Source organism: Chenopodium album, chromosome 15, assembly GCF_948465745.1.
Source record: "Chenopodium album chromosome 15, dcCheAlbu1.1, whole genome shotgun sequence".
Classification (NCBI taxonomy): Eukaryota; Viridiplantae; Streptophyta; class Magnoliopsida; order Caryophyllales; family Amaranthaceae; genus Chenopodium; species Chenopodium album.
The window spans coordinates 8,580,289-8,605,882 of record NC_137848.1 but is presented as its reverse complement, the minus strand read 5'-3'; the positions used below and the strand labels follow the sequence as shown (position 1 = coordinate 8,605,882).

The 25,594-nt window shown below is 37.5% G+C and overlaps 1 protein-coding gene across 7 annotated transcripts; it reads left to right on the top strand.

Annotated features, from left to right (window-relative positions):
• Positions 1-1,631: 1,631 nt before the first annotated feature.
• LOC145582875 (actin-related protein 9-like) lies at positions 1,632-24,840 on the top strand. Of its 7 annotated transcripts, none has more exons than XM_081639914.1 (20): positions 1,633-1,875; positions 1,956-2,028; positions 2,143-2,261; positions 2,364-2,423; positions 3,815-3,877; positions 5,096-5,198; positions 8,237-8,454; positions 8,578-8,698; positions 10,194-10,258; positions 11,323-11,412; positions 11,871-11,921; positions 11,997-12,128; positions 12,672-12,761; positions 14,453-14,523; positions 14,650-14,846; positions 14,930-14,973; positions 16,262-16,311; positions 21,206-21,251; positions 21,371-21,421; positions 24,331-24,840. In XM_081639914.1, the coding sequence occupies exons 1-20, from the start codon at positions 1,873-1,875 to the stop codon at positions 24,385-24,387; spliced, it is 1,704 nt and encodes a 567-aa protein (XP_081496040.1). In that variant the 5' UTR covers positions 1,633-1,872; the 3' UTR covers positions 24,388-24,840. The 7 variants fall into 7 exon arrangements, with proteins under 7 accessions (XP_081496038.1, XP_081496040.1, XP_081496041.1 ...); XM_081639915.1 differs by having other exon boundaries at positions 1,635-1,875; positions 24,326-24,840; XM_081639916.1 differs by having other exon boundaries at positions 1,636-1,875; positions 24,318-24,840.
• Positions 24,841-25,594: the final 754 nt, after the last annotated feature.

Genomic DNA, 25,594 nt, shown 5'->3' with positions numbered 1-25,594 from the left:
ACTTATTTTTGATCTATTCTTAACTTTTGAAATAAGTATAAATAGGTTAAACTCAACAAGCCCTAACTATATTAGTCTTGTGCGCTATACAATTTTGACCCAACTAATAAAAGATTAATTTTGTTCCAAATACGAATTATTGATAAAATTCGATATTACAATGTAACTTTCATAAAATAACAAAGAGAAATTTGATAATTAACACCAACAATTATTATTTTTCATTGGTTTAAAAAAATATATATTATTTTTTTATTTTACCACAAACAATGTTCAAAACCTTTAATTTTACCATCACTTTTGCCTAATCGCCCTTGCATAATGTCATACCCTTCAATTTTCCCTTTTTTTTTGTTCTTAAGCCTTCATTTTTATGTTTTTTAATTTCCTTTAGTGATGCACGGATGCTAACCACCAATTTTTTTTCCTCGCAATTTCTTCATTTTTTTGATTCTCTCTTTCCTATTCTTTTTCAATTTTTTTTTTTTAATTTTTTTCAAAAATTATCATTCAATATGTAATTTCACTGTATAAAAATACAAAAGAGGATAAAAAATGAACATCAAAGACGACATTGGAGGGGTACCAACTACCAAGCTTTGAAACCTATACTTTTCAAACTTAAGCATATCAGACAAAAGGCTAGTAAAAAGAAAGGTGCGTAGCCTTTTCATAGAAAAGGATTAATCTACTACGATACTATTTGTACAATAATGTAGATTCAATTTTCTAACTTTTAATGATAACTTTCCAAACCCTTAATCCTCAAATCTTCTCAATTTTTATTATATACTTCTTCCGTTTCTTTTTAGTTGATACGTTTCCTTAGTCACGCTTGTCAATGCACAAATTCAACCGTTAATATCTTTAATTATCAATTTCCAAAAATTATAAAAAGTTAATATTTTGAAAATATAGTTCGTGATGAATCTAACAAGATCGCACATGACTATATTTTTCATTACGTATAAATCACAAAACACGATCAACCGGAAATGTGTGAATAGTGCTAAAATCAAAACGTGTCAACTAAAAAAAAAAACAGAGGTAGTATATTTTTTAATTTAATGTTATCACTTGTCTAAGTTTTCAGCATAATTTCCACTATCATCTGACATACTCACTTCCTCACATCCAAATATATGAAGTATATTTTAACTTTCCCTTAACAACAATATAAATACGTACCAATCATTAAAGCAAGGGTAATAACTTCCCTTAGCCTTCAATTATACTCTATCTATGAGTGTACGTTTTACATCTCCTTGTGCTGTTAACTACTCCCTTGCTAGGTGGGTGGTTCCACCAAATGGTGTTGTCAAACTTAACATCGATGCTCATGTTGCACTGTTGGCTTGAGGATTGTTGCTCATAGTTATAAAGCGAAAATTGTGCTTGCTGCTATAAAAAGGTGAAGGACATGTGGGATCTCGCACTAGTTGAGGCAGTTGTCTTACGATATGGACTTCAGGTGATGCAGCGCTTTGGTTATGCTACGATTTGACATTATTCAAAGTGTCAACAGTGCTAGTACCGGTCCAGCTTAAGCATTTCTAGTCTTTTAGGATATTAGATGGTTATCAAGTTCCTTTAATTTCACTTATTTTTCTCATGTACATAGAGCAGGCAATACCGCAACGTTATTCTCACTTTCACGGATCTTGATTTGCAATAATAACGTTTGCTCAAGATACATATCCCGTACTAATCACTAAAGCACGGGTTATGCTCTACTCGTAGTAATAACGAGACTTGAGAGTTACCCCGGACATCGGTGGTTTCCTTGATCGGGAAACTGCTGTTCCAGTCGTGTCATCTACTAATTAAATCAAAACAACACTGGAATCCTGAAATTCTCCAGCATCCGTCATCATGGTAAACCTTGCTTCTCTCTATCTTTCTCTGCGACATCAACATTTCAAATTGCCTCCAATTTTAAATTTCTTTTTTTGCAGGATTACCTAAAAACGGTTGTTCCATCTCAATTCGTTGCTGAGCGAGGTGCTAATTTAGTCATCATAAACCCAGGTTTTTTCTCTTACAAAACCCTAATTTCTCCATCACTTTATACATTTTTTATTTTTGTTTCGGATTTTGCACCTGAATTTGCTGAAATTAGGAATTACATTGTTTTTTCATTAGGTTCTGCCAATGTAAAAATAGGCCTTGGTACTCAGGATGCTCCATTAATTATCCCTCATTGCATTGCTCGTCGAACCACTGGTGCTAATTTACATCCTAGAAAAAATGTCGTAGATCAGGTCTGTTACATCCACATATTTGCACAATTGCACTATCATTTTTGTAGAGATATTTTTGTGAGCTATGTCGGTATGTTATGGACTTATGGTGTTGATTTTCAGGCGTTAAACTCTCAGGTTACTACGGCACAACATGTTGAGCGCGAGAGAGCTTACGACACTGTGAGTGAATTTGCTTTCTTTCTACAAAATTAATCATTTTAGGGATTTGTTGTGCTCAAATTTGAGTTTTCCTAGCCTTGAGAAAAAGAAATAGAAATAGACTTAATCATGAAAATTATGGCTTAGGATTCAGAACGAGTGATAACAACCTCAATAAAGCATGAATTATTATGCCTCTATATTTGACGACAATATTATGACAAAATTTTCTATCCCCGCTTCTGCCTTTTGGTGCTCGCGGTTATCTTCCTCACCTCAAGGGTAAGGTTATAATTATCAAAAGGGATGTGTGACTCAGTGTGAGCATTCTGCATGGTTTTATTAAACTTTTATTACGAAGGTATGTAGACCTAGTTAAGGATATGTATCGGGATGTGTCAACAAATGTGAGGACATGCGGAGGGTTGACAAAAGATTTCCCTATTACAATCGGATTGCATCAAGGGTCTGCATTAAGCCCTTTTCTTTTTGCAACGGTTCTAGATGAATTAACTAGACCAATTCAAGATGAGGTTCCATGGTGTATGCTGTTCGCAGATGATATCGTTTTGGTGGATGAGACTAAGGATGGGGTTAATGTCAAGTTGGAGCAATGGAGGCAAAGGTTGGAATCTAGAGGGTTTAAGCTAAGTCGGAGTAAGACTGAATATTTGGTATGTCGTTTTGGCACTCAGAGGGGGACACGCAATGAAGTGGTGAGTTTGGATGGAAAGGATTTGACCATGAGTGAATGTTTTAAGTACCTAGGGTCGATCATCCAGAAGAATGGTGACATTGATCAAGACGTGACCCACAGGATTAAGTCAGGGTGGCTTAAATGGAGAGCGGCCACGGGAGTGTTATGCGACCGCAGCATTCCCTTAAAGTTGAAGGGAAAATTCTACAGGACTGCCATACGACCAGTGTTGCTCTATGGTACAGAATGTTGGGCTTCTAAGAAAGAGCATATTAAAAAGATGGAGGTTACGGAAATGCGCATGTTAAGGTGGATGTGTGGAAACACTTTAAGAGATAGAATCAGAAATGAGGTTATTCGCAAGAAAGTAGGTGTGGCGGGCATTGTAGATAAACTAAGGGAAAATCGTCTGCGTTGGTTTGGACATGTAAGACGGAGACCCGAGGGTGCACCGGTGCGAAGAGTGGAAGAGTGGGACCATGGAGGGATTAAACGAGGAAGAGGGAGACCAAAGATGACTTGGTTGGAAGGAGTGAGGAAGGATATGAAGTGCATGGATTTACGTGAGGATGAAGTTTTGGATCGTAAGGGATGGAGGAGAAAGATTTATGTTGATGACTACACGGAATAATCAAATTTGGTTCATGTTAGCCGACCCCACTTTTGGGATTAAGGCTTTGATTGATTGATTGATTGATTGGTCTATTCTTTACAGATTGCTTCCTTTCTCAAGATCCCTTCTTTGAATGAAGAAGTTTCCAATTCCTATTCCAGGAAGGTGTGTTGCTCTTTCATGTTTATTAGCATCAATTTTATATTTGCAGAGGATTCCTATGCTTTTATGATTTGTTGTTGTCGATGAGGCACATGAGGTGTTAAGTGTAAACTTTTACTAATTGCAGAGCCTGTTATACAGTTAGTGTTTTAATGTACATAGCTAGCTTATACTTTTTTAAATTTTTATGTTTTGATTCTTTAGATATTTAAAGGCCGTTTGGTTGGGGGTATTCATCAAAGAGAATGGGAATCAAGCGCCCCGATTCCCTTTGTTGTTGTTTGTTAGACACTTTTTTTCATTCCCTTTACCCTCCCCATTACCCCAAATCCTTCCAACTTGATTCCCCACCCTCCCTAGGTTTTTCCATTCCCTTTCCTTAGCCACCACACCAACACCATACCTAGACCAGCCACCACCATCCTAATCTACCACCACCCATCCACCCTTGCTGCGCCTCCACCGTCCCTCGCCGCACCTCCACCGTCCATCGCCAAAGACCGACGACGAGAGCTCTTCTTGGAAAGACTGTCCATCGTCAAAGACCGTTCCTGCGATTCTCCGACGACGAGAACTCTTCTTGGACGATTATTGACGATTAATCAACTCATTCAACAAGCAAATCTAAATCTAAATCAGACAAAAATCGAAGTTGAATCACAAATTCAAAAACCAGAATCAAATTCAGAATAAGATTTAGGGGTTTTTGCAGGGAAGGGAGAGTATTTCGGGGGGAGGGGAGGGCGGCGAGGGATGGGGGAGCTCCAGCGAGGGGCGGCGAGGGGGGGGAGCTCCAGCGAGGGGCGGCGAGTGGTGTGGTGGTTGGGTGGTGGCCGGACAGTGAAGGAAATATGTATTGTGTGGTGGTGGTGTGGTGGTGAGGATGGTGGCTTGTTTCCCTTTCTTATTCAAAACAAACAACATAGTATATTTGGGAGTTTTTCATTCCATTCCTCTTCTTTCCCTTTGTTCATTCCATTCCGATTACCCTAAATAAACCAAACGGCCCCTTGATGTTTAACACACATGTTTATGAAGTGCGCAAATGATGTAAGGATTTCTTTTGTTAGGTGATTTGGAAAGGAGATCATGTTTTTTTTCTTTTTTTCTTTCTAATAAATGATATACGTAGTTGTTTCATGCGCCTCATAATTACAATAGTTCCATGTAAACCTTACTTAATATTTACCCTTCCAAATTTTGTGCATATTTGTTTTGCAGATGTTACGCCTTGATGGATCTAACCTTACAACTTGCAAAAAAGAACCAGAATTCACTTGGACGGATGTTTTTGAGAAGAAACTTGATTTTTTTCCTGCATCAGGTAATGTTATCATTCTTTTCATTTGTCCCTCTTTCTTTTGTTGTTGGGCTTCGTTGTCTGATGTGTTTTTCTTAAGCAAGAAGAAAATCTTGATATGGAGACTATTAATCTTTCTCGGATTAATACTCAACTAGGATTTTCTTTCTTAGCTTAATTGCTCGTCTTCTCGACTAGACAATAATTTTTAACAAACCAAAATTTATTAATCTTTCCGTTTCTAAATAATTGACACAGTCAAACTTAGCACACATGGCAATGCATAAATTTGACCTTAGATTTATATGATTAAATGCTTGTAAAAAATATATTCAATAATATATTGGAAAAATTAACATTTGCTACCAGCAAAAGAATCGTGTGTCACATTTGCTACCCGTTTAATTTATTTTTTTATTTTTCTATTTTGCTACCATCCAAATCCCTAAAATATATATTTCACTACCAAATGGCTTATGCCGTTACTGTTTCCGTTAGTTGGGTTTAGCCACCGTTCAACCACCTTGCCGCCACCCCTCTTCAACTGCCACCCCCTCCCCCAGCGCGCGGCGCGACCCCATCCCCTTCCCTTTCCCCCACCTACGAAGCCAACCCCCCTCCCTTTTCCCGTTCTTGCTGCCTGACCCCACCCCGAACCGGAAACCACCCCCTTTCCCTTCCCCCCACCGGAAATCAGCCCCCTCCCTGATCCCCCCATCGAAAATCGACCCCCCTCCCCTTCCCCTACCCTTTCGGCCATCCCTAGTCCTAAACCACCAGCCCCAAACCACTTCCCCAAAATCACAACCACCCACCCTCCCCTCTCCCCGTAACCCACAACCACCCAGGGATCCTCTCTCCAAAACCACCACCACCCACCCTAAACATATGGAAAAGGTTAAAATTGGAAATTATTACCTCCTCATCACCATAAAATCCTGGACACTAAGCTTTAATGGCATTATAGAAACAAATTAGGAAGCAAGAGAGAGAGAGAGAAGAAGAAGCTGGTGATTCGATTTGATGAGGAGGGGCGGTGGTGACGACTTTTATGGAGGAGGAAGTGATAGTGACAAAATCTTACGATGGTGGTGGTGTAGTGGTTGTGAGAGAATAAAGAGTGGTGGTGAGGGTGGCTTGAGAGAGAGGAGAGAGAAATTATGGTGGTGGTTGTTAGAGAAGAGAGAGAAAAGTGGTGGCGAAGGTTGCTTGAGAGAGAGGAGAGAGAAATTATGGTGGTGGTTGTTAGAGAAGAGAGAGAAAAGTGGTGGCGAAGGTTGCTTGAGAGAGAGGAGAGAGAAAATATGGTGCTGTGGGTGGTGGATGTGGTTGTGAGGGAAGAGAGAAGATGGGTTAGTGTTTTGTTAAGGGTTGATTAAGTTGGGTTAAGAAGTTAATAACATATAATTAATGTGTTAACTAGATTGAAGTAACGGTCTATATAAGGGGTTTTTTTTTTTTTTTGGGTACACATAAGTTGTAATATCTGTTTTTGGCAAAAGTTGCATGAAATAGAAACGGAGGTAGTATCTTAAAAATAATTACCAAAATAAAATCGCATAATTTAGTAAACATAAGTTCTGGTAAACATAAGTTCAGTTTAGTAAACATAATTTTAGTTCAGCAAAAAAATTTAGGAAGCAATAAAATATGGCTGCAAAGGGAAAGTGGAGCAAGTAATTAAATACGGAGGGAGTATCCACTAAAATTAATTTCTGTTTAGTTCAATAACAAACGATTTTAGTTTAGCATAAATAAGGTGAAGAGAATAGAAGCTAAGCCTTAGAAAAAAACCTTTACAATTTCTAAAAATAACAATTACAACTAGGAATGACAATGGGTTAGATTATGTAAGATCCGACTCCAACTGTTACACAATTGAACACAAAATCCGAATCTGAATACTGAAAGTCCAACTCCGACCAGATGCGAACCGTAAACCGTTTGTAAAAGAAATTTCTACATCGTACATAATTGCAAACGAAATTTCTACATTATTACAGATAAATGTTGATTTAATTTTTATGTAACTAAAAAGGTCGACATCTTCAAATTCATAGGCATAGTTCAAATGTTTCGTTAACATTTTTTCTTATTGACAAGCAACAAAGCTAGATCTACAAATTGATAAGAATAGCTATACATGAGAACCAAATTTGGGTTCTTTAAGTTGATATAAGAGGAGAGAGATTAACCGATGACATATAAAAATTATAAGGGTAAAAATGGGGGAGGTTTTAGAGAAGAGGTAGTTTTAGGATATATTCTACTAGAGAGAGAAAGAGAAGGAGAGAAGGAGATGTAGTACTATAGATGAAAGGAGGATAAAGGTCATAGTATCACCCAACGAGAATAAAATGGCATGAATTAGTCTAAGGGGGGTCATTTGGTTGGATCATTTGGAATGAGTTGGAATGGAGCTAGAATATATTCTATCTAGTTTTTGTTTGGTTGTGTTTTTTAGTAATAGAATCTCATACCCAAGGGGGTTCTAACTCCCTCCCATACCCACTTCTCCCCCTAGAGATTCACAATCCATTCTTTTAATGAAGAATAGAATCCATTCCAACAATAAAACCAATAACTTTGACTAGTATGGGGTTTAGAATCCATTCCTCTCTAGTATGAGATTCCATACCAATTCATTCCAATTTGATAAACCAAACCCCCCCTAAAAAGGGTTTGGCTCTTTATACCCAATAAACAAATGTAGCACAAGCGATAAAGGTATAAATATCGGGTCTGACTTAGACTCGGGTTGGGTCTGTCGGACCTCTAGCAGAATCCAAGTCCCGGACTTCTACATTTGGACTCGTTTATTTCTCGGATTTGAATTGGACGTTTTTTTTTTTTTTTTGGATCGGGTCGGATTTGGATCAAATTTGGATTGAATTGCCATCCCTAACTACAACCACCCCCGGCTTCATACTCATCACAAATCACTATCTAGAACTTTTATTGTGCATTAAAGCATATCATATATATTCCTCAAGCATGCAAAATTATGTGGGATGTCTTTGCTTACTACTTTTTTTTTTTTTGCCCCTTGCCTTACACTTCAGTGATACATGCAGAAACTTCAACAAACAATGATGTCAGTGATCACTTGTCAGATCTTAACAGTGAACATAAGGAGACTGCTTCTGTCAGTGAACGAATATACAGGGAGTTCATATGTGGTGAAGAAGCACTAAGAATTTCACCATGTGAGCCGTTTTGCTTGAGGAGGCCTATTCGCCGAGGTCATTTTAATGTTTCTCCATATTATCCTGCACAGCAGGTAGGCTCTTTTTCTAAGCTTAAACAATGTTTGCATTTTTTTTTTAATCTTCTGTTTCCACTTCATCCTTGGGATATGTACCCATACTCAACAGATTATGTTTGTTCTTATCACTGTCTGCAGGTACTAGAAGACCTTCATACTATTTGGGAGTGGATCTTGACTGAGAAACTGCATATTCCCTTAAATCAAAGAACTACGTATTCTGCTGTTCTTGTTGTGCCAGAAACTTTTGATAATCGCGGTACAAGTTATATACTTCCTTCTGTTTTTCTTTTATCGATCAATGTTCTTTTCATGGGAGTTAATATGTCACAATTTGGCCTTTCTGTTACTTTGTTTTCTTTGAACATGTGGCTCTAGCCCTTTTACTTTGTAAACAATGAGTACTCCTCCCTCATATTAAAAATATCAGCATTTGCTTGCTATGCTAAATGTTGCATGGTCTCACTGCTGAAATCAGGACTGGAAAAAAAAATCAAAGAGTGCTGTGTCACATAGTAAAGTCATATAGATTATGGCTATTTTAATTTAACTCTTCATTTTATTTTCCATACCCGTGTTGGAAACTTGACACTTGAACAAGTTATAGAATCAGCCACTTAAATCATCTTGAACCACAACTATAAAAAAAATGTAGAAATAAAAGGAAGAAAAAGTAGAGTAAAAGACTATGTGCCATATGTGCTCATGCTTAACAAGAATTAGCAATCAAGTCATCCTTAAATGGCTGTATGTATATTACATTTATGCCATGTCCTATCTTAGGAGAGTTCCAACACCCCCCCCTCCCCCACCGTGTCTGAAATTTCCAACCTTGATGTGTCTGATCCTTGGGATATGTACCCATACTCGACACTTGTATCTCTGTCTGAGTAGAGCATAGATCATGGCTTGGTGTGGCCTTGGCTTATATCAACAAAAAAAAAAAAAAAAAAAAAAAAATCTTCTTGGAAAATTCTTATTCTTCTTCAGTTGACCTTGTTTGAGTTACTTTAAAGCAGAATCAGAAAAAGAAGCCCACATAATCTTCTTATTCTGCTCTTGTTGACCTTGACCACCTTGTTAGCACAAAGGAGACAAGCAAATTAGTATTGCTGGATCTTTAAATAATAACATGTTTACAAGAGGGAAATCGTTTGTTTTGTACTTGTCATGATAAACCTGATGGACTGCATTGGTTTCTGATGCATGTAGCAGGATTTTCACTTCATTTCCATTTCTGCATCTCTGGCTATACATGAGTCCTTGTCAATAGGTTCCGAAGGTATTAAATTAATATCCTGAAATTAAGGCTGAGATATGTGGTCTTAACTAGTGCTTTACTTTTAGAGTATATAAGCTGCTGCAACGCCGTGGTTGTTCTTTGTGATTTATTGACTAAATTATCTTACTGGAAGTTAAATCCTTTGATTTGCTGGGTCAGTGTCACGTTAACCTTAGTGAGCCTAACACCAATTCACACATGTATATCCTGCTTTAGGTCCATGATGACTATTTTGTCATTTTTATTACTTTGATGATCAATTACATAAAATACACGATTATGATGTCAAGCTCAGACTTAAGATATCTGGGGTCTCATACTCTCATTCTTATCTTCTCTTTATCAAGAAGTTTTGCTGCTACATTATATGTACGAGATTCCAGGCATGTTTTCAAAAATCTAGAATCATTGATGACCTTCAGGGCATCTTGGACCTTATGATATACTCCATTGCTATTGTTTTCATGAGCAGAAATAAAAGAGTTGATGTCCATAGTATTGGGAGATCTGCGCTTTGGTGTTGCGGTTGTTCACCAGGTTAGAAAATGCATGAACTTTGGTGTTTTTCATTTTGTATGATGTTGCAAATCTTCCATGCATGATCCTTAATATAGCTCTTTCAAAAATCTAGCATTGTATAAACCTTAAGCTTTGTACATATGCTCACATGCCATTATTTTTGTTCAGCCCTAGGTATATTCTTGTAGATATTTGTAGTGAACCAATGAGGATTTTTTTGTCCTTTTGAACCACATTTTTATTTTATTGTGAGCTAAGCTAGAGTCTAGGGCTTTAGTAAGCTCACGCATAATGGAGAGTAGAGGCCTTGCTACCATTTGGTATCGGAAATTTAAAATACCCTTAATGAATGAAAATACAATCTTTGAAACGAAACACTGTGAGATTAAAACCAAAACTTTCGTTTTTTTTCACTTGAATTAGTAATGGAAGCATGGTTTGAAAATATGGTTTTGGTCACAATCACAGGAGTGGTTTGAAAATAAAACACCCCATATTTAACTGGACAATTTTGGTTCGTTCTATTGAAGATCCTTTACAATATGGCTGGATCTAAATGATGATGCCGTAGTTTTACACCAGGAATAGAAGCAAACAATCAACTCAAATATCCATTACCCTTAAAAATGATATTGTTAAAACTTCTGAAGACATCCTGTATGTTGTACTGAATTTAGAAGCGATTTTTGAATACATTTTGGTATTGCTGTCAGTTTGTACTTGAAGATATAGGTGCTACTTAACCAAACAACTATATTTTGAGGTCGCTCCTAATATTTACTTGCTGTCAAGAAGTCCCCTAACCTTTATCCTCTATTTATCTTGTTTTTATTTTTATTTTTTTTAACCTTTCTAATTGTCTGTATAATATTTTTTTGCAGTGAACAAATTTTCCCCTGCTTTTCTTTGTGCTCATACATGGTCCTTTTTTAACACATACCTGTGGCTTTTTGCTTGTATGTGGAAATATATCATGATCCATTTTACTTATATCTTAATTCTGATGTCAATTGTTGGTTTTGTCTGATTAATAAATTATTGGTGATTGGCAAATAGTAAGCATTTATGTAACGATTCTTCAGGAAGCTCTTGCTACTGTCTTTGGGAATGGGTTATCAACGGCATGTGTTGTGAATATTGGTGCCCAAGTCACTTCAGTCATTTGTGTTGAGGTATGCCTCATGCTCTCTCTCTCTCTCTCTGTGTCTCTCTCTCTCTCTCTCTCTCTCTCTCTGTCACCAGACTCACCACTGGTAATTGTCTCATTGCAAGACGCTTCTTATAGTGAAAACATTATGCAACTTTTTACTGTCATCTAGGTCAGTAGAGGAATGTAGCGCAATGATTGGGCTTAATCAATATGTGAGTGAACATTTGTTGCGGGAAACTTTGTGAATAAAGATTTAGTTCAAATTATTGCTCTTCATCACTTGCTCCAATTGTAGGTCATCAAGGCCTTGAGTTTAATTGTAGATATTGTATTTACTGAAGTATCGGAGGCTTTAAAGATGGATTAATTCCAAATTTCTAATGATATTTCTTATTCTACTGTAAGAGGAGGTGTATTTTTTGAAATGCATTTCTTTATATTGCGATCCAAATCAACTACTCATGTGGCATGAATCACCAGGATGGAGTTGCACTACCTGCAACAGGAATTACGTTATCTTTTGGAGGAGAGGTGTGGTGCAAATCCTTTATACAAGTGCATCTGTATTGTTGATTAAAGCAGCTAAGAATTTTGTGATTTGTTCAGGATATATCAAGATGCCTGCTGTGGACCCAACGTCATCACCAAACTTGGCCACCAATTCGAACTGATGCAGTGGCAAAACCTATTGACCTGTTAATGCTTAATCGACTAAAAGAGTCCTACTGTCAGATTAAGGTGATTCTTCAAAAATGAGATTTTTCTTGCTTGTCTGGTTAAATAAATATGATTTAGAGTATGTTGAGTATGTTGGTTATAAGTTTCTCTTTGGTACATAAGAAGATAAGAAGTTGTGTAAAATAAACTAGAACATTTATTTTAGTGCATGCTACTTCTTTATTTAAAATGTTGCTTTGAAATAATAACTTAAATGTTAGATTCTTCTTAATTCAGCTAATAGTGGGTGAGGTGATTTGGATGAATCATTAGCCTTCTTAGGTGGGTGTTTCTCATGATGATGCAACTAGTGTAGTAGCTAGTGTTCTAGAAATTCATTTAGCTTGTTGATTTTCCCTATACTTTGGATTCTATTTGCTGTAGCTCTTGATTGGTATAGATGGGTATCCCCTTCTCTATGTACAACTCTTGTGTCCTGTACATTCTGGGGAGCCTGCATTTACGTTCTGGGCTTATAGAATTCAAAGTAATGAACATCTTTAGATTTGTATTCTTGGAGTGAACATGACAGGCTCATCAAATTAAATTAAATTACGTATACAGGAGGGTGACACTGATGCTGTTGTGGTAGTTCACTCGTATGAGGATGGCACTTCAGTTGGAGCTCATAAAACAAGGCTAACAGCTCTTAATGTAAGTTTCTCTAATGATAGCTGTATTGCATCCTAATAGATAACCTGTGTTTCAAGTCTCCACTGTTTCCCTTTTAGTTTGGGATTCTTGATGAAAAGTCATTGTGACTACTTCTTTTACTATAAGTCCATAATAATCTTTCCGTATTCTGCAATTTTTATTTTCTTGTTATTGCTTCATGGGCAGGAATGCATATTTTTAGAGTCCGTGTAGAAAAGAGAGAGCTCATAGCCACATTTACTAATGTTGCAAGTAATTTGCGACTTCATTGCATTTATAAAAAAATAAATAACAGAGGAAGTAACTTATTGTACAATTTAAGTGACAAGCTGAGGAGATAATATTTTCAGTCATTTTTTATGATTGCTACCTGTGGGGGAATGCATATTTTTGCAGCTCGTGTAGAAAAGAGAGAGCCACTAAGGTTGCAATTAATTTGCAACTTCGTTGCATTTATAAATAAATAATTAAATAACGGAGGAAGTGTACAATTTTAATGACAAACCAAGGAGATAATATCATCATAGTCATTTTTATCACTTGGGAGCTTTGAAAAGATCAATTAACTAATTAATTGACTTTACCAAAGACTAATGCTATTACCTTGTCAAAAGTTCATCAAATTTCATAAAATGGTTGAGGTTGAGTTCAAATTCAATCCCTTACATCCCTAATCTGTGTAATGGTAATGAATTTATTTGTTAGTTGTTGGTAGTACACTTTAGTTGCTTAGTAAAGAAGGTAAGTTGCAAGAAAGAAAGATAAGAAGTATGTTTTCAACTCTCCTCACCTTTCCTCTATATCCATTTGTAAAAATCTAGGATGTGTTGAGGGTTTTTGGCGGTTTACTCAATAAGCCAATGAGAGGATAAGAGAGCTGTATAGAGGTACAAATGAATATGATGTTAGTCCCATAATGAGTATCCTTTTTTTTTGAAAGTGGTAATTGACTAAAACTATGTCAAGTCTTTGTTTTGTGGTAGCCATTAAACTACTAGACATGCATTGTACCAAACTACCGGTGTATCAATGCCTTTATAACCTTGTTTGACAGGTGATATTAACTGTAGGTAATGATTTTGAGTTTTTATGAAATTTGAAGGAAAGCCTCATGATATTGATGATAGTGTTTTATCTTAATGCTCTTGGCCTCTAGGTGTGTTCTTTTTTATTTATTTATTTATACTACCTCTAGCTTTTACAGGTAGTAATAAGTAGTATTGGAATATTTCCATTAAATAAATAACACATATATGTGCGTGTTAATATGTGCTATATATTCGTTTATAGCTTTTTTGCTATAACGTTTTATCCAGACATTCACCACTCTTGATTTCTGGAGCCTCTATATTTCTCGTTGGTTAGTTCATCTAACCATCTTAGAATATCTTTCACATATCTGAATATTTTAATCTTATCTTCACTCTTGTATTAAAACTGTAGCTAAATGACTACTAGTCTACTAGAACATCTGTTATGATTGTTAGTGTTTATTTTGACCTTTAACATTATTGGTTTCAATAGACTGCTTTGCATAGCATTTAATCACCTTCAAAATACCTCTGTGGAATTTGTTGTTCCCCTCTCCCCCTACCCCTCCCCTCCCCCCAAAAGAGTCCTAGTCTCTAAATTTCAACTTTTCAATTAAAACATGTACAGTGTTCTTAACCTTTTTCACTTTCTTGAATTAGGTACCTCCTATGGGCTTGTTCTATCCCAAGCTTTTGGTCCCAGAAGTATATCTTCCACCGCCTCGCACGTGGTGAGGGCATCTCCTTTGAGCATTATATATGACTACAAGGAGCTTGTTAATCTTTAAACCTAAATGATAAAGTTCTGTCCTCACATGTACTCATTGTTGTAACATGTATAGATTCTACTTTGCCAGGTTCCATGATTATGAGGATATGTTGGAAGATGCTTCAAATGTGGAGTACCCAAGGAGACCAGATGGGTCAGACTTGTATCCTGGCTTCAATGCAGGATTTTCTATGTGGGAGGGTTATACTGTTTTTACTAACAAGCATAAGAAAGAAGAAAACCTTGGCCTTGCTGAAGCCATCACAAAAAGCATACTCTCAACCGGTAAAGCTAAAAGATTCCATGAGTGAATGTTCATGTTTTTCACTATGATATGATATTTTATTAAAAGCTTTGATGTCTGGCAGGGCGAATAGACCTTCAGAGAAAATTGTTCTGTAGCATACAACTGGTGAGCTCCCCGGAAATAAGCAATAAGTAGTAGGCAAAATTGGCCTCAACAGCATGAACTATTAACAAGTTGCATTCAGTAGCACGAACTTTGACTAGTAGCTCAAACAGCACGACCTATAACATAAGGTGCACTAAACATCATGAATAAATTTTGCCACCTGAGATTCTCTCGGAAACCGCCATACTTATTATTTTTTTTTTGTTAATTAATTTTTAAATGCAATTTAGTTAGGCTTTAAAATATATTTTGAAATGCAATTTAGTTAGGCATCAAGAACCATACTAATTACTTGTACATTGTATTTTTTTTAAGGTGATGTTCACTGTCTAATTAGCCCAATATTTTTAAATTATTAAAAAAACAAAAACAAAAAATTAAAAAAAAAAAAAAAAAACCCAAACCTGCTGCTCCCTTGAATGATAACCATTCCCCCGCCCCTGTTGCCATCCTTGCCTAAACGGCGACCACCCTAGGCAAGGGTTCGCCCCTACTTACCCCCTTCCTTGCAGGAGTAGCCTCATCGCACCCCACCGGTCCGCAACCCTTTCCCCACCCCTTTCTCGCCGTTCAACACCCACCCTGAAGCAAGCAATCTATTTCTGGAATTTGGCTATGGTGAAGCAATCTAATTACACGGCCAAAGTCCATACCAAATATCTCCATTTTTTCTGATTTTCGATTACTTTGGAGATCCTTTCAGGCACCTATTCGCTTCAGCTTCAATTACCCTTTTACAATCTGGTTTTATAGTTGGGTGAGGTGGGGTTCCGATCGACGCGGTGGGTTTCAAGGTGGTTGTGGGATTTCGGTCAGTTGGGGTGCGGTCAGGTGAGAGGGGGTGGTGGGTTGTGGTTAGTGGTTGTGGGTGTGGCCGTGTGGGGTCAGTTTGGTTTAGAGGTGGCGGTGGGGGATGGTACTGGTGGTGGTTATGGTGAATGGTGCTGGTGGCATGTCACCTTCAAGAACCATACTAATTACATGTTTTTTTCATATATAAAAAAAAAAAAAAAGCCCAACTAAATTGCATTTAAAAATTAATTAAAAAAAGAAAAATAATAAAATATTACGTATGGGTAGTTTTCGGGAGAATCTAAGGTGGCAAAACTCAGTAATGATATTTCGTGCACCTTATGTTATAGGTCGTGTTGTTTGAGCTACTAGTCAAAGTTAGTGCCGTTGAGTGCAACTTGTTAACAGTTAATGTTGTTGCGGCCAATTTTGCCGTAGTAGTATCTTTCTAAATACATTTTGATGCTTTGAGGAGCTAAAGTGCTGTTTCTTTTAGGGTGGTGGTGCATCTATGACTAATGGTCTCGTTGCTGCTGTAGAAGACAGGTAAATTTTCCTTTATGGTTTGACGTATGGACTGATCAGTCTGATTTTTCTCACCAGCAGCTTTTAAGAACTGGCTTGGGGGCAACTTGTCAGCAAAAACTGTTGATAAAAAACCCTTTTGGGACCCCTTTCTAATAACATTGCTCAATAATGTTTTTAACAGTATACTTCGCTATGACATAAAACATACTTTGGTATTTAACTGTTACTTAAATGACTCAGTTGCTTATGTAAAAAAAAGAACTCGATTCCTGCCATATTCTGAACGCTACATGCCAGCTGTTACGGTTTTAGAAGCTCTTTTCTAATGTCACATCCTTGTTAAATGGAAAAGCACTTGTCATAATTCCTAAAGTGTAAGTTTGACTGGAAAATCATGCCAGTGTCGTGTTCTAACGTGGCTTTTTTTTTTTTTTTTTTTAATTTTATTTATTTTAAAATGAGCAGATGGTGAGGACTTTACCCTGCGTTAGATATTTGGTTGATTAGGACTTTTAGGACGCCCTATCTACTACACAAAAACTCATGTTTTGTGTGGTTGTTTAGATTTTGTGAAGGGAAGGGGGATCGTGGATGGTTTAGGGAGCTCATTACCCCTATGGGCCGTTTGGTTCTCAAAGGGGAAAGTGAATGACATAAAGAAAGAAAAAGAGGGAGAAGGAAAGCAAAACCCCCATTTCTCTTAAGTAGTTTGTTTTTTTTTAAAAAAAGGGAAACATACAAGTACTACTACCACCCTTCCCTTCCATCGTTTCATCTACAACAACCACCACCACCCCTCTACTGCCATTTCACTCCCCTATGCTGCCGGTGCTCCTCCCCCATTCTGTGGACGACAAAGACGACACCGCCCTACCCCCTACCCCCTGCTGACGCCAACACCCTTCTCTCTTTCCTCTGTATCCTAAGTTCCTAACTTCTCTTTTAGTTGTACTTTTTTTGTGGAATTTCTTGATGTTTGGGGTTGGTTTTAGGGTAAGTGTTGTGATTTTCAAATAATTAGAGTTGTTTTTGGTGTTCATGGGTTGGTTTTCAGCGAGATTAGTTTTTTTAGGTGGTTGTGGACCTTGTGGTGGTTTCCTGGTGGGTTGGTGGTGGTGGGAGGGTGGTTTCTGGTGGGTTGGTGGTGGTGGGAGGGCGGTTTCGGTGGGTGGGGGTAGGCTTTCGGAGAAGGTGGCTGGTTTTAGTCTTTAGAGGTTGGGTGGTGGTTGGGGTATTTTAGAAGTTGCATAAACTGTAAGGTTATCCCAGGGGAGAGTGTGGTCACCCAACACCGGCTATTGGTAATGACTATTCGTCTGAAAGAGAAGGCGAAGAAAAAAGTTAGACAAGAAGAACCAAGGATAAGATGGTGGACCCTAAGGGATGCAAAAGCTAAGGTTTTTACAGAAAAGGTAATTGAAGAAGCGGATTGGGATGGAGAGGTGGATCCGGACATGACTTGGTTACGAATGAAGAACTGTTTCCTAAGAGTGGCCAAAGAGGTCTTAGGGGAAGTAAGGGGAAGAACTTCGGTACAGAGAGATACTTCGTGGTGGAATGAAGAGGTGAAAGCAGTAATTAAGCAAAAAAGGGAATGCTATCAAGCCTTAGGAAAATGTAGGAGTGATGAAACCTTTGCAGCGTATAAGGAGGCTAAGAGTAAGGCAAAGGCAGCTGTTCGCCAAGCAAAAGAAAAGGCATATCAGGAGGTTTATGAAAAGCTTGATTCCAAGGAGGGAGAAAGGATCATTTATAAGATGGCAAAGAGAAGACAAGAGGCAAGGAAGGATATTGGCATGGTGAAGTGTGTCAAAGATAAGAACCAAATGGTCCTAGTGCAAGAGGAGGGCATCAAGGACAGGTGGAAGGGGTACTTCGATGAATTATTTAATGGAAGTAATGGAGTTGTGATAGGAGATACCTCTATGAGTGATGAAGAAATCAACATGGAGTATGTGCGAAGGATTAGGAGAGTAGAGGTGGAGATTGCACTGAGGAAGATGAAACCTAAGAAGGCGGTTGGCCCTGATGGGGTACCGATAGAGGTGTGGAGGTGTTTGGGTAAGATTGGTATTGATTGGTTAACAAACCTTTTCAACAAGATATGGACGGCTACAAGGATCCCACAAGATTGGAGGAAGAGCACCTTGGTCCCGGTTTATAAAAACAAAGGAGACGCTCAAGATTGTTCTAACTATCGAGGAATTAAGCTTATGAGCCATACTATGAAGTTGTGGGAAAGGGTGATTGAACAAAGGTTGAGGGCATGCACAAGCATTTCAGATAACCAATTTGGTTTTATGCCTGGGAGATCTACTATGGAGGCAATCCATTTGATAAGACAAATGATGGAGTTTTATAGGGTAAAGAAGAAAGATCTTCATATGGTCTTTATTGATTTAGAGAAGGCATATGACAAGGTGCCAAGAGAGATACTTTGGTGGGCAATGTTGAAGAAAGGTATCCCACGAAGGTATGTAGACCTAGTTAAGGATATGTATCGGGATGTGTCAACAAATGTGAGGACATGCGGAGGGTTGACAAAAGATTTCCCTATTACAATCGGATTGCATCAAGGGTCTGCATTAAGCCCTTTTCTTTTTGCAACGGTTCTAGATGAAGTAACTAGACCAATTCAAGATGAGGTTCCATGGTGTATGTTGTTCGCAGATGATATCGTTTTGGTGGATGAGACTAAGGATGGGGTTAATGTCAAGTTGGAGCAATGGAGGCAAAGGTTGGAATCTAGAGGGTTTAAGCTAAGTCGGAGTAAGACTGAATATTTGGTATGTCGTTTTGGCACTCAGAGGGGGACAAGCAATGAAGTGGTGAGTTTGGATGGAAAGGATTTGACCATGAGTGAATGTTTTAAGTACCTAGGGTCGATCATCCAGAAGAATGGTGACATTGATCAAGACGTGACCCACAGGATTAAGTCAGGGTGGCTTAAATGGAGAGCGGCCACGGGAGTGTTATGCGACCGCAGCATTCCCTTAAAGTTGAAGGGAAAATTCTACAGGACTGCCATAAGACCAGTGTTGCTCTATGGTACAGAATGTTGGGCTTCTAAGAAAGAGCATATTAAAAAGATGGAGGTTACGGAAATGCGCATGTTAAGGTGGATGTGTGGAAACACTTTAAGAGATAGAATCAGAAATGAGGTTATTCGCAAGAAAGTAGGTGTGGCGGGCATTGTAGATAAATTAAGGGAAAATCGTCTGCGTTGGTTTGGACATGTAAGACGGAGACCCGAGGGTGCACCGGTGCGAAGAGTGGAAGAGTGGGACCATGGAGGGATTAAACGAGGAAGAGGGAGACCAAAGATGACTTGGTTGGAAGGAGTGAGGAAGGATATGAAGTGCATGGATTTACGTGAGGATGAAGTTTTGGATCGTAAGGGATGGAGGAGAAAGATTTATGTTGATGACTACACGGAATAATCAAATTTGGTTCATGTTAGCCGACCCCACTTTTGGGATTAAGGCTTTGATTGATTGATTGATTGATTGATTGATTGCTGGTTAGGAGGGGTGTGGTGAAGGGTGCTGTTGGATGGGGTGGTTCTGGCGGTGGTCGGGGTGGGTCTGACAGTGAGTGGGACAATTTCGGCGATGATGAAGTGGTGGTGGTGTGGTGTATTTGGTGGTCTTATTGGTGCTTAAGTTGGTTGGGTTAAAAAGAGTTAGGGGGTTAGGTGAAGAGAGAGTGACGATTTGAGGGTGAAGCTTGAGATAATGATGGTTTGAGATTTTGAGGGTTTAGAGAGAGAGAGAGAGAGAGAGAGAGAGAGAGAGAGAGAGAGAGAGAGAGTGATGGTGAGGCTAAAGGAGTAAGACAAGAAACATTAGGATTTTTGACATTTTGGGCCTTATGAAATCTGTACTCTACTAAAAAGTAGCAGCCAAATTTAGGCTCCACAATTTCAGATTTGGAATTGGAACCGGTTCAAACGGGGTCCTAAATTTTGGAACTGGACTAGACCAGTTGGACTGGGTCCAAGTCTGGAACTGGACCTGCTAGGTTTAATCGGTTCCGATTCAAGAACTGCGTACCGGGATACTTGCACACCCCTACCTACACATGATGACATGAAATGTGTATTAGCAAATGGTTCTGGTAAATGGAAGCTAATTAGTGAAGACTTAGCACTTTAGAAATGAGGAACATAGAAACAACAATTAAGGGTGTTTGGTTGGGCCTTCTGGTATATATTTGAATGGAGTAGAATCCATTCCAAAATTTCCAATGTTTGGTTGGGCAATTTTTTTGTCATGACACCCCATATCAGTAGTATTTAATTCCCATTCAAGTCCCCTACAATCTCATACCGCTTCACACCCTAAGATTCTAAATCCATTCCCACCCTAGATTCAAGCCCTAACTTAGTAAATTCCATTTTAGTTTCAAATTATACAAATTTAGCAAGGTTTGGTCCCATATCCATTCCATATTATTTTGTTGGGAATATGATTCTGTTTTCTCATGCTGTCCTTTTTAAGTCAAAGATCATCTTAGTTTTCTCTTATATGATGATTCTCTCTTTTCTCATTGGAGGAGATAAGTCTCTTGCTTGGAGGGAGACCATGAACTGTTGGTGAGCAAACTGTGTTGCTGTGTTTTTAAAAGGACTAAATTCAGGAAAATGGGATAAGGGGTTTGTTTATTTTTATTTTTACTATTTGTATTCCCACAATTGGATAGAGAAGTAAAAAGAAAAAAAATAGGTAGACTTAAATAGTATAGAAATTGTAACATGATCTTAATTTGCAACCCTATTGGAAATCCCTGTTCTGCCACTCAGTCTGCAGCTTATTGGTTTAGCACTATTCAAAACAGAATTTTATACTGCATGACTAGATTCTTTCTAAAGTACATGTTCCTTTTTTTGACATACTTCCTTTGTTACTTGCAGGGTCTTGCATGCAATCCCTCCAAATGAAGCAATTGACACAGTTGAGGTTTGTGCATACATTCACTTCTCCTTTGTTCATAATTATTTACTCTGGATTTACCAAGGCTACTCTAATCCTCTGTATGAATGTCATTGATGAAGTCAATTAAACAAATATATTTGTAGGTTTTGCAGTCAAGAAATAACCCAATCTATGTTTCATGGAAAGGTGGAGTGGTAAGTAAAGGCTTGTACAATTTTTCTTTCTTTCTTTCGGTTTTTTTTTATTTTTTTTTTTATTTTATTTTATTTTTAATAGTAAAAGAGGAACATTATCATTATAGTAAGCCAACTGGCGCTTACAATCACAATAAACCCTTATGGCTTCGCTCCTAGTTTGCTCCCATACCATGATTAATTATCGAGGTTAAAGCATGTTCCTCAATGGAAATATATTAATGAACCGAATTAGGGGAGTGTTATTATGGGTAGTTTAGTATGTTAGTAATTATCAAATGTAGTACATAAGGGGAAATATGCAATGAAGTCAGCCCCGTTTCTGAGATTTTAGTGGCCTATGGGCGAACTTACGATTTGGGGCCCTATTTAAAAAGTGATATTTTTTTAAATTTTAAGGGTATGCAAAAACCAAAAAAATATGAATATTTTTACAAGACTTAAAGCAGACTGGAGACATAATGTTGAGTAACTTAATTCTTGAATTTTTCATATATTTCCAACTCAAACATATCCACCATATGTACCCCGTAGTATATACATCAAAAGACATAACTTAAATCAAGACAAAAAAAAAAAAAAACTTAAATCAAGATAAAATAATTTCAAAAAAAAATTAATCAAGACAACTTTGCTTTTATTTTAAGACAATATTCAAAACATTCTACATGCAACTAAGCTTAACCCTCAAAAATTCTTGGTAAAACCTAAGCTAGCTTATAAAAAATCACAGTACAACAAAATTAAATACATCAAAAATATACAAAATCACAAAAAATGGAACCTTTAAGAGGTCATCATGAATAAATTAAAGCTTTTCAATGGAAATCATCATTGCTAACGATCTCGATCTACTCAATCCCTTTTCATCATTCTTCACCTCTTTAAGCCTTAGATAGCCACCAATGATTATAATCTATAGAAAACTATCGTCGTTTATTTAATTTCCCTCTTTATAATTTTTTTTCTTCTTCTGAGAATTATTGAACCTAGCCAAATTAAAGGATTAATTATAGTAGGTAGTATTAAATAGGGAGTGTAACTGTTTTGGGAAATATCTATAGTAATTAGGGAGAGTAATTATTGTGGGGAAGAGAAATCTTTTCTCTGTAATACTGCGTGAATACATGAAGGAGTATTAAGCATTAATTGGGCTTTGATTTTTTTTTTTTTAATTAAACTAGACTCTGCTTTAACAGATTTGGGCTTCCCATTCCGGGGCCCCGGGCGGCCGCCCCGGCTGCCCTGCCCCAGATACGGGGCTGAATGAAGTAGGAGGTGCCACCTAGAGGCATCAAAACCACACCCGACCCGGCCCGATCCAAAACCGACTCGAAAAATATCCGATTCAGATTTCGACTCGTGGACTCAATAATTTAGCATGGCTCAACTTTAAAAATTGTTCTCAACCAAACCGAAACCGAAACTGAATCGGACACTAAGATTGGGGGAAGGAGAGGGAGGGAGGGATCTATTTTCCCTCTCTTTAAGCATTATCCCTCCAGAATCGGATATTTTTGGAGGGAAAATGGAGCTCACCTTTCCCCTTCCTTTCTCTTATCACCCTTCCCCCTCTTTCCCTCCCCTTTCTTTCCTTCTTTGCTATCCAAACCGAGCATGTAAGCCAAAATATAATCCAGAGGCAGTATTTTGTTCTAATTGCATGACATGTTTCAGTTTGATAATTTTTGTGTACCTAGGGAAATCACAATTTTCCATTAGGACGTTTTGCCACAACAATTTCATTGATGATACCGAATATTGTCTTAGTTTATTCACCCCCTACACTCCTTCAGGACATTAGTTTTGAGCAGTTTAACTGGTACCTGTGGTTCCTAATGACTTTCTCTGCACAACAGATTCTTGCCATTCTTGATTTTAGCCGTGAGGCATGGATACACCGTGAAGATTGGATCCGCGGGGGCTTGTATATTGGGAGTAACAGAAAGTACAAAGATTCTTATTATATACAAGCTCAGCCTATGTGCTATATGAATTCCTGAGTTGTTTCATGTAAACACACTAGAGGTAGTATATTAAGTGGCCAGGTTAGTTTAGCTGCCCTCTAAAACATCAGTTGGCACATGGCAATTGTAATAGTTGAAACTGGTGTTTAATATTGAATGGGGAAAATAGTATGGCGTTTGCTTGCCTGATACCCTATGAGTGGTGTTTGTTGCAAAAAGGTTACTAGTGGACTTATGGTTAGCCAAATATTTTGATGACTCCTTTAATAAATTGGAGTCCTTTCAACGTCTTTGAATAGGTTTTTTTTTTTTTTTTTTTTTTTTTTTCTCTCTATTTTTTGTTGCAAACCAAATTCATGGCTTTTGTTTCATTCCAGATATGTACCGAGTGTATTTCATTTATAAGCGCTTAATTCACATCAAAATTAAACTAAAAAGTTCTACATAAATAAAACTAAAAAGTTCTAGATTAAAACTATGAATTCTGATGATTAAAATGAGTATTATGTAAACACACTCGGTCATTGGCGAGTTTGAATTTCCAGCCTTGGTAGTTTATATATTCTACAAACTTGACTCTTTTGTTTGAGTTCTAAGATTATCAGTGTTCTGTAAGACCTTGATCGTTCTTATATTATTTCTATCAACAGTATTTGTGTGGGTTGTTAATTATTTAGTGTATTATTTTTCTGGGTCTTATGATGGTTTCCTTGGAATTTTCAAAGAAATCAAAGGGGAAGCTCAATTTTGAATCCTGAAAGAGGGGGATAATATCATAGAGAGGATGAGTTTTTGATTGAGTTAGGGCTTGTTCTCTTAAGCTTAATTTCAGTTCAGTTTCTAATTTCCTTTTCTCATAAACAATTCATTTTAGCTCTATTCAATTCAGTTCAGTTCAGTTTCAATCAGTTTAACTCAGTTCAGTTCAGTAAACCAGAACAGGTCATTAATCTGAATTTCAAAAAACTCCAAAGCTGTATTGGAAATTTGGAAGTCTAGAAGATGCGATGGGTATGTTAGTCTTCAACTTAGTAAAGTTGATTCTAAAGCAAATCAAAAAACGAATTACAGTTCTTATGAGCCGGGACACCCTTCTTGAGGCACAAGCTGAGTCAACAATGGAGAGAGACAAGGGAGAGCAACTCTTCCTAATGAATTTTATACTCCTTCTGTTTTGTAATAATTACAATACTTTCTTTTTGCGTTCGTCTCATAATTATTGTAATATTTTTTTATTTTGTAATAGTAAGGTGGAGATCCACTAACCATTAAACATATCTACTTTATATTTGAAGTATAAAAGTTCACCTTTGGTCTCAATCTATAATTTTCCTAAAGCTCTGTGAACTACGTGTAGCAAAACTTGTAATTACAAAACAGAGTGTGTAATAAAACAGTAGAAAACCAAGGTAAATTTGGTCTAGTTGTAAAGACTACACCTTTTGACTCTGACTCCTTGAGGTTAAGTTTTTAATTCTCCACTAAAGATACTTTGAGAATGAAAGATCCCTTATGATTCTCTCTTATTCTCAAAGTATCTGACCCGTAAATATAGGACAAAAAAACCGTAAAGGTTGAGTACTGTAGATTAGTTGGAGCTAGAAACGTGTAGACCACATGCTAGTGGGGTCTATATAGTGAACAATATTTATAATCCTTTCTCTCTCTCTCATTGTGGGTGATAAGTCAGTATTCTCCACAAACACAAACACAAACACAAACCCAATAATAAAGCAATCTCTGATTTAATGGCGGATACTTCTTCATCCAACCGCCGACGTCAATCAAGCCGTCTACAACGTCGAGCCCCAGCCTCCATACAAGTTCACCGCCCCACTGATTGGAACGTTGCGATTCCCCTTTTGTCCCCTCTCGCATCATCCCCACCGTCGATTAATCGAGCCGTTGAGATTGATTCTTCCGCTTCCCAAACGACGTCGTCTAGGGCTGAACAAACTAAACCGGTTGTTTTCAAGAAGTGGCAGCATCCTGCCGCCCCCTTTTGCTATGATTCCGCTCCTTCTTCGCTTGCTCCTTTTGGTTCTTGTAGATTTTGATGGTTTTTTTATTTTTTTATTTTTGAATTAGAGAAAATAGGGTTTGCTTAGTTTGTCATAGAGTATTGTATAGATTTGAATTTTTGGAATCAATAAAACTAAAGGGGTAGTACGATTCGGTGTTTTCAAATTTTGTTTGTTTATTACTT